Raw genomic sequence first — 16,777 nt, 5'->3', positions numbered from 1 at the left:
CCGAAGAGTTAAAAGGAATTCATTCTACATCCATGTTTCCCATTTGAGATAATGCCTAGCTGATGACATGACTCGGGTGCCACTAGTAGACATTGAGCTTGACGAACAGTTGAACTACATTGAGCAATCTATAGAGATAGTTGACTGCAAGGAAAAACAACCTCGTCGTAAAGTTATCCCGTTGGTAAAGGTGATATGGAAGCATCGTAAAGGATCGAAAGTTGAAGAAGAGATGCGCAACTTTTACCTTGATTTGTTTAAGTGATAGTTAGGTTTCGTGGACGAAACCTCTTTAAGGAGGGAAGGCTTGTAACATCCTACTTTTGATAATAAAAAATAAAAAGGATTGTGTTTATATAAAAGTGTGTAATTTTTAATTAAGTTAAATAATATAGAAGAGTGTGGGCTTTGTTAATGAAAGATGGAATAAGAGATGGTGATGGGTCTAAGGTGCATGGGCTTAAGAGAGTATAAATACTCCTTGAACCTCCCTACAACCCTAAAATGTTTCATTCTTATCCATAAGTTTCCTTACACACTCAAAAACACACACAAACACCTTCTAATCCTACGGCTCAAGATCCAAAACCAACACCGAGCCCAGGTTGTGATAGATCTTGGTTATTCAAGCAAAAAACAAGTTTAGGAGCACGTATTAACCCAAACCCGTAACCCAACGTGAACCAAAAAGGTACGTTTTAAAGCTTAAAGACTATGTTTTTAAGAACGGTTGTAAGGCCCCGAACCTGGTAGCCTTAACGTCGGATTTACTCATAAACGCAGTTCTACCATCAGAGTTAATTAAAACTTTCGCGGAATAATTAAAACTTCAATCATTCTTTACAAAAACATTACAACCTTGTCTTTAAATCATACATAAAACATCGTGTTAAAACATCATTTCTTTAATCATTAGATGCCAGCCATTCAATCCATGCCATGTGTTGTCCTCGTACTAGCTCTTTAGTCAGATCACCTACGTGCATACTAAAAGTCAGCTACGCTGAGTAAGTTCTAGTTAATCATACATCATACAATACATACATTTATATTCATATAAATATGCCTCCGAAGATACATATTATATTCTTAATCTGCTTATCTTTCTTTCATACATACTTTGCGTACTTTTAGATTAAATCTTACTTTACATACTTCTATGTTTTAAAGAGCATTTCGCCCTACTGCCTCGAGTATTATTAGGGCTTGGTCCCTTTTTCTGACTCGAATATTATAGGGTCCGGTCCCTTTCTGCCTTAAGTATTATTAGGGCTCAGTCCCTTTCTGCCTTGAGTATTATTAGGGCTCAGTCCCTTTCTGCCTTTAGTATTATTAAGGCTTAGTCCCTTTCTACCTTAACCTAGTTATCCCTTATATTCACTCATATCATACACGTATCATACATACATTATATATATATAGATATATATATATCATACATATATGTAATCATAACCCAACAATACATGCAATATCTGGAGATCGTTCATGTACATATCTTACATATATCATTCATACATTATATACAACAATCATATCTTTAAACTACCACATGGCGGTACATGCAATATCCGAAGATCGTTCACGCACCGTCAAGCATTCATCATACATGAATCACACAAGGCATACACTTACCACTTAAAGTAAGTGTATTAACTATCACATCGAGTACGCACACAGCCCCGAAAACATAACAAGGAAGTGGGGCTAGAAACTCACCTGAACTCGGTTACGATCAACGTTAGTGGTTATTCCTTTTTTGAGTTGTGCGCGACTAACTGTTTAATGAACACAATATTAAATACCGCTCTAGTCATTCACATTACTACTTAATTAATCCAAAGTGTCTAAGCTCGTTTTACTTCATTGAATCTTTACCGGTTACATGTTAACCTTTAAAGGTATCTTTCATAAATTAATAAAGTTCAAGGGCTAATATGTAATTAAACCATTTATTCTAAGTCAAGGGACCTATCTGTCATTCCTTCAAATTTAATTCGTTAATCAGAACATAGCCTGATTCGTTATCTGATCATAGCGATTGATGAGTAACGAATCACCTGATTCGTTATCTTAACATAACGAACTGGGTGAGTAACGAATCACTTGATCTCAATCTTAACATAATGAACTGGGTGAGTAACGAATCACTTTATTCGTCATCTTAACATAGCGAACTGGCTTTCCATAACGAACTGACTATTATAACGAATCAACCTTTATAACAAATTGGACCATATAGCGAATCGGTCCTCATAACGAATTGGACCTTAACGAACAGGTCATCATCATAACGAATTGGACCTTAACGAATTGGGGCTAGTTCGTCATTCTTTGATTAACGAATCAGTTCACGAATTAGGCTAGTTCGTTAAACCTCTGTTAACGAATTAGGGTTAGGTCAGAAACATTCTCTGACATCCCCACTGTTCCGGCGCCGCATTTGCAGGAAAAACGGGATCTCGCCAGAAAAGCGAGATCTCACTTGTTTCACCACCGTTTTCACCGTTTTTCATCCCGTTCGATCCATATCTGAGCTAGGTTGATACCTAAGCTCATCTTTCGATCTGTTTATACCCAATTCCATCCAGATCTCGTGACTTTAACGGTTTAAGGTGTCGGCTCGTCGTTTCGCGACTAGATTTAACGGGTTTGGATCTCTATAATATCATACTATCATTACCTCCGGTCGGGATCGGCTCTTCTTCTATTTCGGCTAGAGAGAGAAAGTAGGATGAGAGGGAGCTAAGTGTGTGTTTTAGGTGGTGTATGGAATGGAATGGAAATGAATGGATTAAGGCATAATTAAAGTATTTATATTATGGGTGATGGGCTTGAGCCCATGGTCTATCTTCCTTCCTTTCTAATCCAAGTCCATTACCCATATTACTTAACCCAACACAAGCCCGACTCATAATAACTCATACTTTATTTATTATTTCTCCACTAACCCGAGTAAACTTTCCCACCAATATTAAATAATATAATTAATATTATTTTTAGAAATTTTGGGATGTTACAAGTCTTCCCCCCCTTAAAGAGGTTTCGTTCCCGAAACCTAACTTATTCCTTGTAAAAGGAACACTTCTTATATTCACACACTCTATTGGATCGTATTTGCTTTCTGGGTTATCTTTCCTACTCCTGACTTGCAGTCACCGAGTGGTGTTCATGTGTTTTAGCTATTAAGGTAGCTTTTCCATGAAGCCCTCGATGTTTGTACCAAGTCTCGCCTCGTATTTCCAAGGGCCTTCATTTCGTACTATTTAACACTATTGTCTAAGACGACATTTTATCATAACATCAATAATCATTCATTCAATATATTACACGTCATAATAAGCATAATTCTTAACATGAAACAAGTTCTTAGGCAATCATAATTAAAACAAAATAAAACTCTTGCATAAGCAATTATTCTTTCATCCAGTGCTCCTCTCTGCAGTTCTCCTAAGTTCTTACCCTTTCGCACCTCCCGCCTCTGATTCCTTGCAATCCCTAGCCATGTGGTCAGTTTTTCCGCATTTGTAGCATTTCGGCCGATTAGGGCATTCTCGAGATTGATGTCCACTCTTTCCACACTGATAGCACTTTTCTGTACCAGTCTTGCATTCTCCCTGGTGCACTTGCCCATACTTCTTACATGCAACTTTGTTTCCAACCTTAATCTTTCTCTCACCAGTTGTTGCCATCCTATTGCCAGACCGCTTAGCTGGAGTATCCCATTTCTTCTCTCTTTTTCTCCACCACCATGACTTCTCCACAATCTCTAGCTATGTGACCCGACTTACCAAACTTGTAACATTTCTAGTTCTCGGTGCATTCACGAGAGATGTGTCCCTTCTCCCCGCATCGGTAGCACTGGTTTAAACCAGCCTTGCATTCTCCCAGGTGTATCTTCCCGCACACTTTGCATGTTTCCTTTTCCCGCCATCTTTGGTGTCTTCTTCCCCGCATACTCCACGGTATATGCAGATCTTTTGGTTCATTTCGCTCCTCCCTTATTATCATCACCCTTCTTATCGTCTTTCCCTTCCTTCTTAGTGGACCTTGCATGGCTTTCAGCAGGCTTGCTAGGACATAATTCCTTCACTGTAGCAGCTACAGCTTGAGCAATGGCAAATTGAACAACATGATCCAGTTGATACCCTTCGTTGTCACTCAGATCTCGTACGGTTGTGCCTCCTTCCTCTCCCATTTTAGTAATTTTATTTTATTAGATACTATTTTTTATTATATATAACACAAACCAAGCTATATCTGGATAATGGGTAAGCGAGCAACAAATTGCGCCGCTATCCCCTTTTGAATCTCAAAGCCTATTCTACTAAATATAAATTCTTGGTTCCTCGGGCTCTGCGAGTCACTGTGGGCCACCTTCTGCACCCGCTCCAAGAAGCAAACCGCCTCGGGAGCTAGGGATCCAAATGTATCTAAGGCAAATGGAATGAACACGAATGTGTCGAAAGAAAATGTGTCGAAGCAAGAAGGTTTAGTAATTGGTTCTTCAGAAGTTTCCCGGTCAATACATGACCTACATGGACGTCCAGTGTGACCTCCCTTACCAACAAACCTTCTTGCTTCAGCCATTAGTATTCTATAAGGAAACACAAACGTTATCACTCTAGGAATTATTTAGCACATGATTCATAAGGTAAGTAGTTAATGACAGTGGCCAAGTGTAATTAACTATTTGCATTACTCCTCAAGTTCTAAGTACTTCCCTTAATGATTTCACCTGTGCTAGTTTCTACTTCTAAACAGTTAATCAATCAAACAATCAATAAATCTTATCCCTATCATTCACATGTTCTTTCTTAACAATTAAGCTAACGTTATCATACACTATTTAATCATACACTTTACCTTTACCGAGCTTGCTTGAGTGACACATGGCTATCTTGAACTGACATCTTCTTTCTTTTATTACTTAAATCTCATTCTCTGTTCGAGTCTAAGCATGTAGGATGCTTAAATCACTCGAACTTTGCTCTGATACCAACTTGTAAGTCCCCGAACCCGATAGCCCTAATTTAACGTCGAATTTACTCATAAACGCAGTTCTACCATCAGAGTTAATTAAAACTTTCGCGTAATAATTAAAACTTCAATCATTCTTTACAAAACATTACAACCTTGTCTTTAAATCATACATAAAACATCGTGTTAAAACAACATTTCTTTAATCATTTGATGCCAGCCATTCAATCCATGTCATGTGCCATCCTCGTACTAGCTCTTTAGTCAGATCACCTGCGTGCATACTAAAAGTCAGTTACGTTGAGTGAGTTCTAGTTAATCATACATCATACAATACATACATTTATATTCATATACATATGCCTCCGAAGATACATATTATATTCTTAATCTACTTATCTTTCTTTCATACATACTTTGCGTACTTTTAGATTAAATCTTACTTTACATACTTCTATGTTTTAAAGAGCATTGTGCCCTATACCTCGAGTATTATTAGGGCTCGGTCCCTTTTTCTGCCTCGAATATTATAGGGTCCGGTCCTTTTCTGCCTTGAGTATTATTAGGGCTCAGTCCCTTTCTACCTTTAGTCTTAATAGGGCTCAGTCCCTTTCCGCCTTGAGTATTATTAGGGCTAAGTCCCTTTCTGCCTTGAGTATTATTAGGGCTCAGTCCCTTTCTGCCTTGAGTATTATTAGGGTTCAGTCCCTTTCTGCCTTGAGTATTATTAGGGCTCAGTCCCTTTCTACCTTAACCTAGCTATCCCTTATATTGACTCGTATCATACACGTATCATCCATACATTATATATAATACATATCTGTAATCATAACCCAACAGTCAATGCAATATCCAAAGATCGTTCATGTACATATCATACATATATCATTCATACATTATATACAATAATCATATCTTTAAACTACCACCTGGCGGTACATGCAATATCCGAAGATCGTTCACGCACCATTAAGCATTCATCATACATGAATCACACAAGGCATACACTTACCACTTAAAGTAAGTGTATTAACTATCACATCGAGTACACACACAGCCTCGAAAACATAACAAAGAAGTGGGGCTAGAAACTCACCCTAACTCGGTTACGATCACCGTTAGTGGTTATTCCTTTCTTTAGCTGTGCGCGACTAACTGTTTAATGAACACAAAGTTAAATACCGTTTTAGTCATTCTCATTGCTACTTAATTAATCTTAAGTGTCTAAGCCGGTTTTACTTCATTGAATCTTTACCGGTTAATTAATCGTTACACGTTAACCTTTAAAGGTATCTTTCATAAACTAATAAAGTTCAATGGCTAATATATAATTAACCCATTTATTCTAAGTCAAGGGACCTATATGTCAATCCTTCAAACTTATCCGTTAATCAGATCATAGCCTTATTCGTTATCTGATCATAGCGATTTGATGAGTAACGAATCACCTGATTTGTTATCTTAACATAACAAACTGGGTGAGTAACGAATCACTTGATTCGCTATTTTAACTTAACGAAATGGGTGAGTAACGAATGACTTGATTCGTCATCTTAACATAGCAAATGGCTTTCCATAGCGAACTGACTATTATAACAAATCAGCCTTTATAACGAATTGGACCTTATAGCGAATCGGTCGTCATAACGAAATGGACCTTAACGAAATGGACCTTAACGAATTGGACCTTAACGAATTGGGGCTATTTCATCATTCTTTCATTAACGAATCAGTTCACGAATTAGGCTAGTTCGTTAAACCTCCATTAACGAAATAGGGTTAGGTCAGAAACATTCTCTGACATCCCCACTATTCTGGCGCCGCATTTGCCGAAAAAATGGGATCTTGCCGGAAAAGCGAGATCTTGCTTGTTTCACCACCGTTTTCACCGTTTTTCTTCTCGTTCGATCCAGATCTGAGCTAGGGTGATCCCTAAGCTCATCTTTCGATCGATTTATACACGATTCCAGCTGGATCTCGTTACTTTAACGGTTTAAGGTGTCGGCTCATTGTTTCACAACTAGATTTAACGGGTTTGGATCTCTACAATATCATACTATCATTACCTCAGTTCGGGATCGGCTCTTCTTTTATTTCGGCTAGAGAGAGAAAATAGGATGAGAGAGAGCTAAGTGTGTGTTTTAGGTGGTGTATGGATTGGAATGGAAATGAATGGATTAAGGCATAATTAAAGTATTTATATTATGGGTCATGGGTTTGAGCCCTAGGTCTATCTTCCTTCCTTTCTAATCCAAGTCCATTACCCATATTACTTAACCCAACACAAGCCCGAATCATAATAATTCCTACTTTATTTATTATTTCTCCACTAACCCGAGTAAACTTTCCCACCAATATTAAATAATATAATTAATATTATTTTTAGAAATTTTAGGATGTACAAAGGCAAATCGGGTATTTTATACCATAAAAATGTAAACTTGATGTTAAAAGTGGGCTTAATAAACTCGTTAGTATACACGGTTCACTTAGAAACCCTAGATCTAGCTAAAACGGGTTTGAATCAATAAAGGTTTAAACTTTATTGCTAAATAATCTAGATCTTGGTCATGGATGGTAATGGCAAAGGTTAAAAGGTAAGGAATGATAAAATTTGGTAGCAAGTAACGAAACATGAAGTAATAAATAATGATAAGGCTAATATGCCTCAGGAGCGTTCGAATATAAATGTATTCGAATGGGGGGTTTGAAATTAAGGGTATTCGAATATAAAGAAAGAACGAAAATAAAGGAAGAAGGAAAATCTGCAGGCCATTCGAATAGAATAACAACATCGATTCGAATACGGGTGAACCATTCGAATAGCCATTTGATTCGAATAAGGGTGAACCACTCGAATAGCCATTGAATCGAATAAGGATGAACCATTCGAATAGCCATTGATTCGAATAAGGATGAACCATTCGAATAGCCATTTGATTCCAGTAAGGGTGAACCATTCAAATAGCCAATGATTTGAATAAGGATGAACCATTCAAATAGCCATCGATTCGAATAAGGATGAACCATTCGAATAGCCATCGATTTGAATAAGGATGAACCATTAGAATAGCCATCGATTCGAATAAGGATGAACCATTCGAATAGCCATTTGATTCGAATAAGGGTAAACCATTCGAATAGCCATTGATTCGAATAAGGATGAACCATTCGAATACCCATTGATTCGATAAGGATAAACCAGTTGAATAGCCATTTTATTCGAATAAGGGTAAACCATTCAAATAGCCATCTGATTCAAATAAGTGTGAGCCATTTGATTAGACAAGGCTACTCGATTGTGTTACTAATTCGATTAGACTAGACTAGTCCGACTTAGTTAGGCCCATATGTGAATATGTGACTATTGGGCCTGATCTAGCTAAGCCTACGTCCTAGATACATATAGCTAGCCCATCAGATTAGACCCGATTGGCAACCACCTTAAATACATTAACTAATTAAGTACCAACTAAATTAGTTACGAGGTTACTTAACCAATATATACTTATGCTTAACAGTTAGCCGTGATTAATTAAAGAAGCGGATCACTATTAACTCCGAGCGTAACCGGATTCAGGTGAGTTTCTAGCCCCACTTCCTTGTTATGTTTTCGGGGCTATGTGCATACTTAATGTGAAAGTTAATACACTTACCTTAAGTGGTAAGTGTATGTCATAATGATTGATGTGATAGTTATAATATATTGATGTTATGAATGAATGGTTCTCGGTGCGTGAACACTCTTTGGATATTGCACGTATCGTCAGGGAAGGTAATGTATAGTATGCCTAGTATGATATATATATATATATACTAGTTGGTAACCCACGCGATGCGGCGGGATCCAAATATAGCGTATATAAAGAGAAAAATGCAGATTTAATAGTAACATAAAGCATTGTTGTAAGAAAATAAATACAAGATATCATCATAAACACTTGTAAATCTAAATCACACAAATATCACCATAAGGGTCTTTCGTGCATCTCCAACATTCCCACCATGACAACTTCCATTTATGTGGAGACCGCAAATACAGATGTTTGTAGATGTGGTGCGCAGACTGTAGACATTTTACCTCTAAAAAAACAAACAACACCTTAGTTAATCTTTATATTAAGACCTCAAATATTCAAATTAGGAATACGATATTTAGATATACTACGACCAATAGCAGTTGATACTTCCCATTTGTTACCTACCCACGCGATGTTTTAAAAACTAGTTTTTACTCGTACCAGATTTAGCTTAAAAATTTTACAACTGGTTGAACCAGGTTATACCAGGGGTTCAACCGTTTGAATAGTTTACCTAATAATTTTATATAAATGCAACTTCAACTTTAAAAATAAATGATTGCATAATAAAAAATAATCCAAAGGTTAATCCATAATAAAATAATTAATACAAAAGCACATAATTTTAAATTAACCCAATCCTGTTATAGGCCAAGTTCCGATCTCAATCCACGGATTTATAAATTAACCAAAACGCCATAGTAAAAATCATACTAAAATGTAGTCATAACGCAATCGAACTGCAAAATAAATTGCATTCTAAAATGGAATTAGGGGTGTTCTTCGGGGTTTCGGGTTTTCCAAGTCGGGTTCTTCGGGTTTCAATGTTTTAAATCTTGACTCGAAACCTAACCCAAATCTCTCACGGGTTTTTCGGATTCGGGTAGTTTGGGTTTGGGTTTTTTGGGTTGGGTTAATCGGGTTTCGAGTATCCTAGAAAACAAACAAACAAAAGAAAAAAAACACATAAACAAAAGAATTTAAAAACTACAACGCTAAAATTAAATCAACAATTCTTCTTTAATTATAACACTAATAAATAAATAACAAACCAACATAACATTATAAAACAATTTAAAATAAGAGTAAAACTATCTCGAACCTTAATCGTATTCAATTGGGCGTGACTTGGTTGTTCTATTTCGGTTGTTACTAGTAATAAACGGAAAGCATAACTTAATAGTAAACAACTGATCCATAATAGTTAAAATGACAACAGTTGATTAGAGCCAAATGTAACTTTAATGGCTAAGACTTAGCTTATTATACCTAAAAATATATTTAATTTCAAAACTAAAATTTTATTCGGGGTTTTCGGGTTGACCCAAAACTTATAAATCACCCCCGAGAACCAACCCAAATTACTTTGGTTCGGGTTCAGGTTAGTGTTTTCTCAGGTTCGGGTTCTTCAGGTCGGGTTGGTTAGGGTTCGGGTTTTGTGTAAAAGTGACAGCCCTAGTCTAAATGCCACTAAAATCATAATAAATTACAGCAAATACAATACTAAAATTGCAGCAAGAATGCATGCCATACTGCAGAAAAACGCAGCAAAAGGCATACTAAATTTGTAGCAAAATGAAACAAAAGGCATATTATAAGTGCAGAAAAATGCACACCAGAGTGTAGCAAAGTGCATACCAAAATTACATACTAAATGTAGCGAAAATGCACACCAAAAACCATCAATTTTGTAAATACCCTGCAATATCCGTTTTACGTTCTGCTATAAGTTTTGTTTTACAACTACAACAAACCATAGATTACAATTTATCACAACAAACCTTAGATTACAAGTTTTGTTATACAACTACAACAAAAGTCTACGAACACTACTGTATTCAAATGTTTAAATTCAAGAATAATAAAAGTAGATTAAGTTATTAGAACTGTTTTAATTAATTACATTTTATCTAGTTCTTGAATCTGGTCCAACCGATACAACCGATCCCGACCAGTGAACTAGTAAGGTGGTAGGTTCAATATAAGATCCTGTTATGAAAACATTGTGTAAAATAACTAAATCTTGTGCATGAACCAAAAGAAATAGAGCTTCCATATGTTTGACTTTTAACAGCCAAACTTTAAACATGTCCTTACAGCATGCAGATATCTTTTTATGCAGTTTTGACCAAAATGCCCCTAATAAAACACGTTGACAGAAATACTGACAAACTTGACATAGCAATTTTGCCCAAAACTGGTTTTTATACACAAAATTGTTATATATTATATGTAAGCATAATAAAAATAAAAAACATTACATAGCATATCTCAACTATATATACCAGTTTGCTATCCAGATCTTCACGATGCAGCCAACATATGTCAGTTTATTAACATTAATTGATTTAATCACAACCTGCACCACATTAAAATAAAATTAAATATTGATCTCAATTATCTTATCAAATACTAAACAAAATGGTCAACCAAACATACATGTGCTATATGCATTTGTGAATCTGTTAGAAGGTTTGAACCCACCAATACTCCTCACAATCCTAAACTTTTCATCCATCCTCATCCTTAACATACAACACCAAACCACCAATTAAATTACAGATAGATCACATTAGATACCGGATGCAATCATGCAAATAACAAAACAAAAATTAGTAATCACTTACTATGATGTGGATGAATTGGTATATGTGGAGCTCCGGATAAAATTGTGTGTACATTACCTCCTAGCTCTAGTTTAATCTGCTCAATGTGCATAATAATATTAAAATTTTACATTAATTAAGACCAAGGCTATTGGGGTTGATTATGCAATTGCTAATGAAATACTTGCATATAAACTGCAAGCGCACATAATCTACGGTGCAACAAAATAGTATTCAATACCTTAGTAGATGATGTCGGCTCTTCGAATGAACCTCCATACTCCTATTTCCTAATCAACCCGCAACCTTAAAAACAAAAAAAATAATCAGAAACTTGTTCATTTTAGACACGATAAACAGACCAAAATAAATTATTATTCTCTCTCTCTCTCTCTCTCTCTCTCTCTCTCTCTCTCTCTCTCTCTCTCTCTCCTCTTGATGCAAACTAAATCTATGTAAATTTAACTATTTGAAAGTCAAAGTCTTCAAAACACTAACCAATAATAGATATAAACTGCAATTCTCTTGACAATCATCGTCTCCTTTTCACTATTTTTTCTATCTACATTTGCAGCCTCCATTGATCACCTACAAACTGCACATTACTTTGTGGCGAGCTGAATGCAAACACGAAAGTTTAAGTTTGTTTAACCAACTTAACTATGAAATTTTATAATTTTTAAAGATTATTAAACATGTTAGTAACCCACCACTAACCTAATTATGTACATCTGTTTATGTTAGTTTATGTTCATTTATATTTGTTCGTTTACGCTCCATTGTTCCTGCACATTTATATTTTTTGGTTATGTTTGTTTGTGTTCATCAGCTGTCCGTTTAGAATGTTAACGAAAAATAACAAAAACATGTTAATTTGCTTAACAAACGGGCATGAACAAAAAACCATTTGTTTAACAGGTCGTGTTCTTGTTTGGTTAAAGTTATATGAACAAACACAAAAATGACAAACATATATGGCATTAACTGACAACCCATTATTTCTTCTTGAAGTGCTTGTAACTCATCTGCAGGTCGGACCAGCATTTCGTCTAGCTGAGCACGGCTAGCTCAGGACTCTATATTAATTAATAAATAATAAGAGTTTGAAAACATGACTCACAAGTGAGCACAGGCTCACGCTCGGCTGAGTCTCACCCTTGTTTTCAAGCTCGAGTTTGGTTTGAGCTTGGTTCGTTTATTATTTATTAATGAATACTTAATAAATAACTATCACGCAATTATATATTTTATATAATTTAGTTACAAAATTCAAATAGTTTTTAGCAAACCGATTCAAGCTTATTTTTAGGCTTGACCAACAGTGCTCGTTTACACCCTTATCATGGTTTAAAAAAAACGGAATGAGGCGGCGCCTCAAGGCGCGCCTCGAGACGAGGCGGCAAAAAACCGATTATGAGGCGGCGCCTCTATGTCTGAGATTATACGTACGCCTCTAAGGTCCGAGGCGGCGGAAAAACGGTGAGGCGGCGGAAATGATTGAGGCGGAAAAACATCCAAAGCGTCAATATGATGGCAAATTCCGGCGCCGGAAATCAAGAGGAAAGAATATAACGGCTAGAAATCAGGATGAAGGAAGTGACGGCGACTATGGAACTTACGTTTTAGTGATTTAGGTTTAAATAAGTTTAAATGTTATGACCTTGAACCCCCTCTGTTTCAATATTTTACTTTTACTCCCTGAAACTTATAAATCTTTACACAAAAGTGTCATATCAGTTTGTGTATTTTAACTTTTAACCCCCTCTATCTTCAACAGTTTACATTTAATCCTTCAATTTATAAATTTATACATAAAAACCACAAACTTAACATTATAAATTTATACATTGAATTGTAAAGTTTTGTTTCTTGTTACTTTTTGTTACATTAGTTATGAAAGTTCTTTGTTTGATGTTTAGTATTTTATATCTTTTAAGATATATAAAAAATAAATATATTTTTAATTCCGCCTCTGGCTTACGCGTCGGTTCGCCTCGAGGCTTACGCCTCTTGAGACTAAGGGAAAACGCCTCGAGGCACGATTCCGTACTTTTAAACTTTGACCCTTATAACACTATAATCGCAAACTGCACCAACTTTAAGCATAACAATTTAATATAACTAAAAACTTCTGTCTAACAACTCTTTGAAACTCAACAAAATGAAATCGATAATTGAAGTTCAAACATAAATTAATTCAAATTAGTTTATTATAATCTTTAACATAAACAAACCTGCTACTACAGAGTTAATCCAAATCAACAGATTGAACCATTTCCCTCTTCTGCATAACCCAATTTCTGCAAGCGGACTGCCTATTATAAATTCAAACGAAATTTGTTTCTAGATTGAATGATAAATTAACACAAACAGATGCACTTTCAAATATAATATTAAAATAAAACTGGAAGGGCCAAATTTCAACCAGGTTTTTCAATCGACCTAAAGGATAGAGAGATACGAAATCAAGGATAGTTAAAATAATGAAAAGGAGAGTAAAACTTCGATATCTGCATAAAGTAACCTCCTTTACGGTGGAGAAAAAGAGGTCTTTCTGCCATATATCAAAAGTGCTTGCTGGTAGTCCAGATTGAAGGAAGAAAAAATAAAGTAGGGCCGATTGGAGTATCACTTGTGTAAGAAGAATCGCCCCACTCGTAGTCCAGACCCTTATACTATCTGTAATGATATGACCAGACCCTTACAATATATGTGAGGTCATAGGGCGTAAGACTCTTTAAAATGTAACGATAGTTATGTATGTATCATAAAAGTAAAGAAAGAACGAAGGAATGAACGTATGAGTGTATGTATTAAAGTAAGGTGGACAGGTTAAGTATGTAAGATGTACATATCTTAGGGTATGCATACAAGTATATGAACGTATTGTATGTTGCTTGATTAACTAGAACTCACTCAGCGTAGCTGACTTTTAGTATGCACGCAGGTGAGTAGGATGAAACAGCTAGTTTGAAGAGAGGCACATGGCAGAAGAATAAAGAAGTTGGCATCTGAAGACTTAATTTTATAATGTTTGAACTTAAGACATGTTTTATATGGTTTAAATTTTAAGACTTATGTAACGAATGGTTTTCTTTTATCTATTCCGCGAAAAATTTTGATTATCTCTGATATTTAGAACTGTGTTTATGTTTAAATCCAACGCCGATGTAGGACACCGGGACCGGGGCCTTACAATTTTACATCATCGTCTTGTATTATCCTTCCGATCAAAATCCTTAAAACAATCGGAAATACTTATTTTAACATAGGGCCAATGAGAGTTGTTTTTTCTTAATTTGGGACTAGCAGCCGAAGTATTCTTAGTAGAGATTATTAATAGACAGTGACGTTAAGTTATGATTATTAAAATCCAATTTGTCGTTATTTAACTTTTTTATTTATTATAAAACAATATGATTCTTTTTTAAATGTAAACTCTAATATTATGTTTCAGAAAACAATCTTTGAATAAGTTAAAATATTTATAGTAAAAAATAGATTCTTTTAAAACTAAGAAAAACAATCATTCTTTATTAACAAAAAGTATCTTTTAATCATAAAACAAAATATTAATAAGAAAAAAAAAACATGGTTGGTTATTTTAAAAAACAAAACATTTTATGATAAGTATAAAAAGAAAAATAGTAAAAGTTCTTTAAAAAGTTAAACAAAAAAACTTTTTGGAAAATAATAATAATGATAATAAAAGTTAACATAATGGAGCAAACAAAAATAAAAAGGTCTAAAACGTATTAATGGAAAATTAAGAAAAGGTACGTCTTGTAAAAACGAAGAGAGAAAGGGTATATGTTTAGCGACACCCATAAGCTAATAACTCTCAAATCTTACCTATTAAAGCAAATGGCAAGTTTATTCCATTAACTATTTAAAATATGTTAAGACGAGATTCTATTCAAGTTTTCCTTCGACGGAAAACTAAACAAATATCAAGTCATCATTCTCTTTTGACTAAATCTTTGAAATTAATTACTACAATACAAGGACATTAAACCTGAAATATTCCATATTAATGATTTTTTTACTTATAAAAACCAATATCAAAATCATTGAAAGCCACACACACACTTTCACAATTTGATTGCTTCTTTGGCATAATTCTTGTCATGCCAAGAACTAATGTGAAGCTTGCTCTCATAGAGGATAACAAGGCAAGAAAAATTGCATTCATGAAAAGAAAGGAAACTTTGAAGAAGAAGTTGAATGAGCTATGCATATTATGCGACGTCGAGGCGTGTATCATCTTGTATAGCTCGTATGAACCTGAACTCGAGTTCTGGCCTAAGGATAAAGTTATTATCCAAAATGTGTTGGATCAGTTCCTCGGCAAGCAGCCCATGGAAAAGAGCAAGAATATGACGAATCAAGTTAGCTACCTCAAGGGAAGGATCAAAAAAGCCAATGAGAAGCTCAACAAGCTGAAGATGGTGAACCAAGAGATTGTGCAGGCCAAGATGATGTCAGATTGTTTGAGTGGTAAAGTCTCAGTAGCGGACTTGAACTCAACAGATTTGAATGAACTTATGTCCTTGGCTCGTCTTAAGATATCAGAAATAGATGAAATAAGTGAGTTTCACAAAGGTGATAGCCCTCAAGTAGCTCCCGCACCAGAAGCGCAACAGCCACAACCACAGGATGTTGTCGGTGGTAGCAGCACTACTAACAATTTGGCGGCAGAAGGAGCGGATGTAGATCCATATGTACCCGTGATGCGGAATCCTGGAACTTTGGATGACGCGGAAAATGTTGAATGGTACCTGCCTCTGCCTGACTGTCCTAGTAATCAACTGGAAGATGGTTTGGATCTTGTTTCAAGGGTTGACATGATGACGTCATTTCTTAATGATCCTAATTCTTCGTGGTCTGACGCATTTTTCCCAAAAAAATTTTGAGATCTCTCCTTATCTGAGGGTCCTCATGATAGAAACTAGTTTCTTGGTAATGAAATATTCGAATTGCTTTCTATCGTTTTTCGTTTTGTTTTTCTTTTCCTTATTCATGCTGGTTATATTGGCCTTTTAATCTTTGCTTATCATTCTATTTACTAGATTATGTCCCGGGAAATCTATTGTTGCAATTTAATCTATAAGTTTATGTTATGTTTTGTAATCATGGAATTCAATTTAAGTATTGTTCACCTTTCATGCATTGATGAATACTTATCATTCTAGAACTTTTAGTTTATGACATCAAACTAATTATGTAGGGGACGGTTATCCTAAAATCAAGTATTTTCTTAGGAAGACTAGAAATAAATCATAGTAACTGGATCATGTTAATCAATGATTGAGATTTAAAATTACCAAAAACCAACATATTTTCCTAAAGTTACTCTTTCACCATTATAACCGACATAGTTTCATAGAATTG

The 16,777-nt window shown here is 35.3% G+C and overlaps 1 protein-coding gene across 1 annotated transcript; it reads left to right on the top strand.

The window, feature by feature from the left end:
- Window positions 1–15,513: 15,513 nt before the first annotated feature.
- Window positions 15,514–16,299, top strand: LOC143621037 (agamous-like MADS-box protein AGL36). Its single transcript, XM_077092573.1, has one exon. The coding sequence runs from the start codon at window positions 15,514–15,516 to the stop codon at window positions 16,297–16,299; it is 786 nt and encodes a 261-aa protein (XP_076948688.1).
- Window positions 16,300–16,777: the final 478 nt, after the last annotated feature.

Source organism: Bidens hawaiensis, unplaced genomic scaffold (genome assembly GCF_021521415.1).
Source record: "Bidens hawaiensis isolate Kalapana, Puna unplaced genomic scaffold, B.hawaiensis_p1.1 tig00000326_1, whole genome shotgun sequence".
In the NCBI taxonomy this organism is placed as follows: Eukaryota; Viridiplantae; Streptophyta; class Magnoliopsida; order Asterales; family Asteraceae; genus Bidens; species Bidens hawaiensis.
Note: the sequence above shows the minus strand (reverse complement) of the source record. Positions and strands in the feature narration are given on the sequence as shown.

Coding starts and splice junctions, on each gene's coding strand:
- LOC143621037 (XM_077092573.1), top strand. CDS start 15,514: ATGCCAAGAACTAATGTGAAGCTTGCTCTCATAGAGGATAACAAGGCA.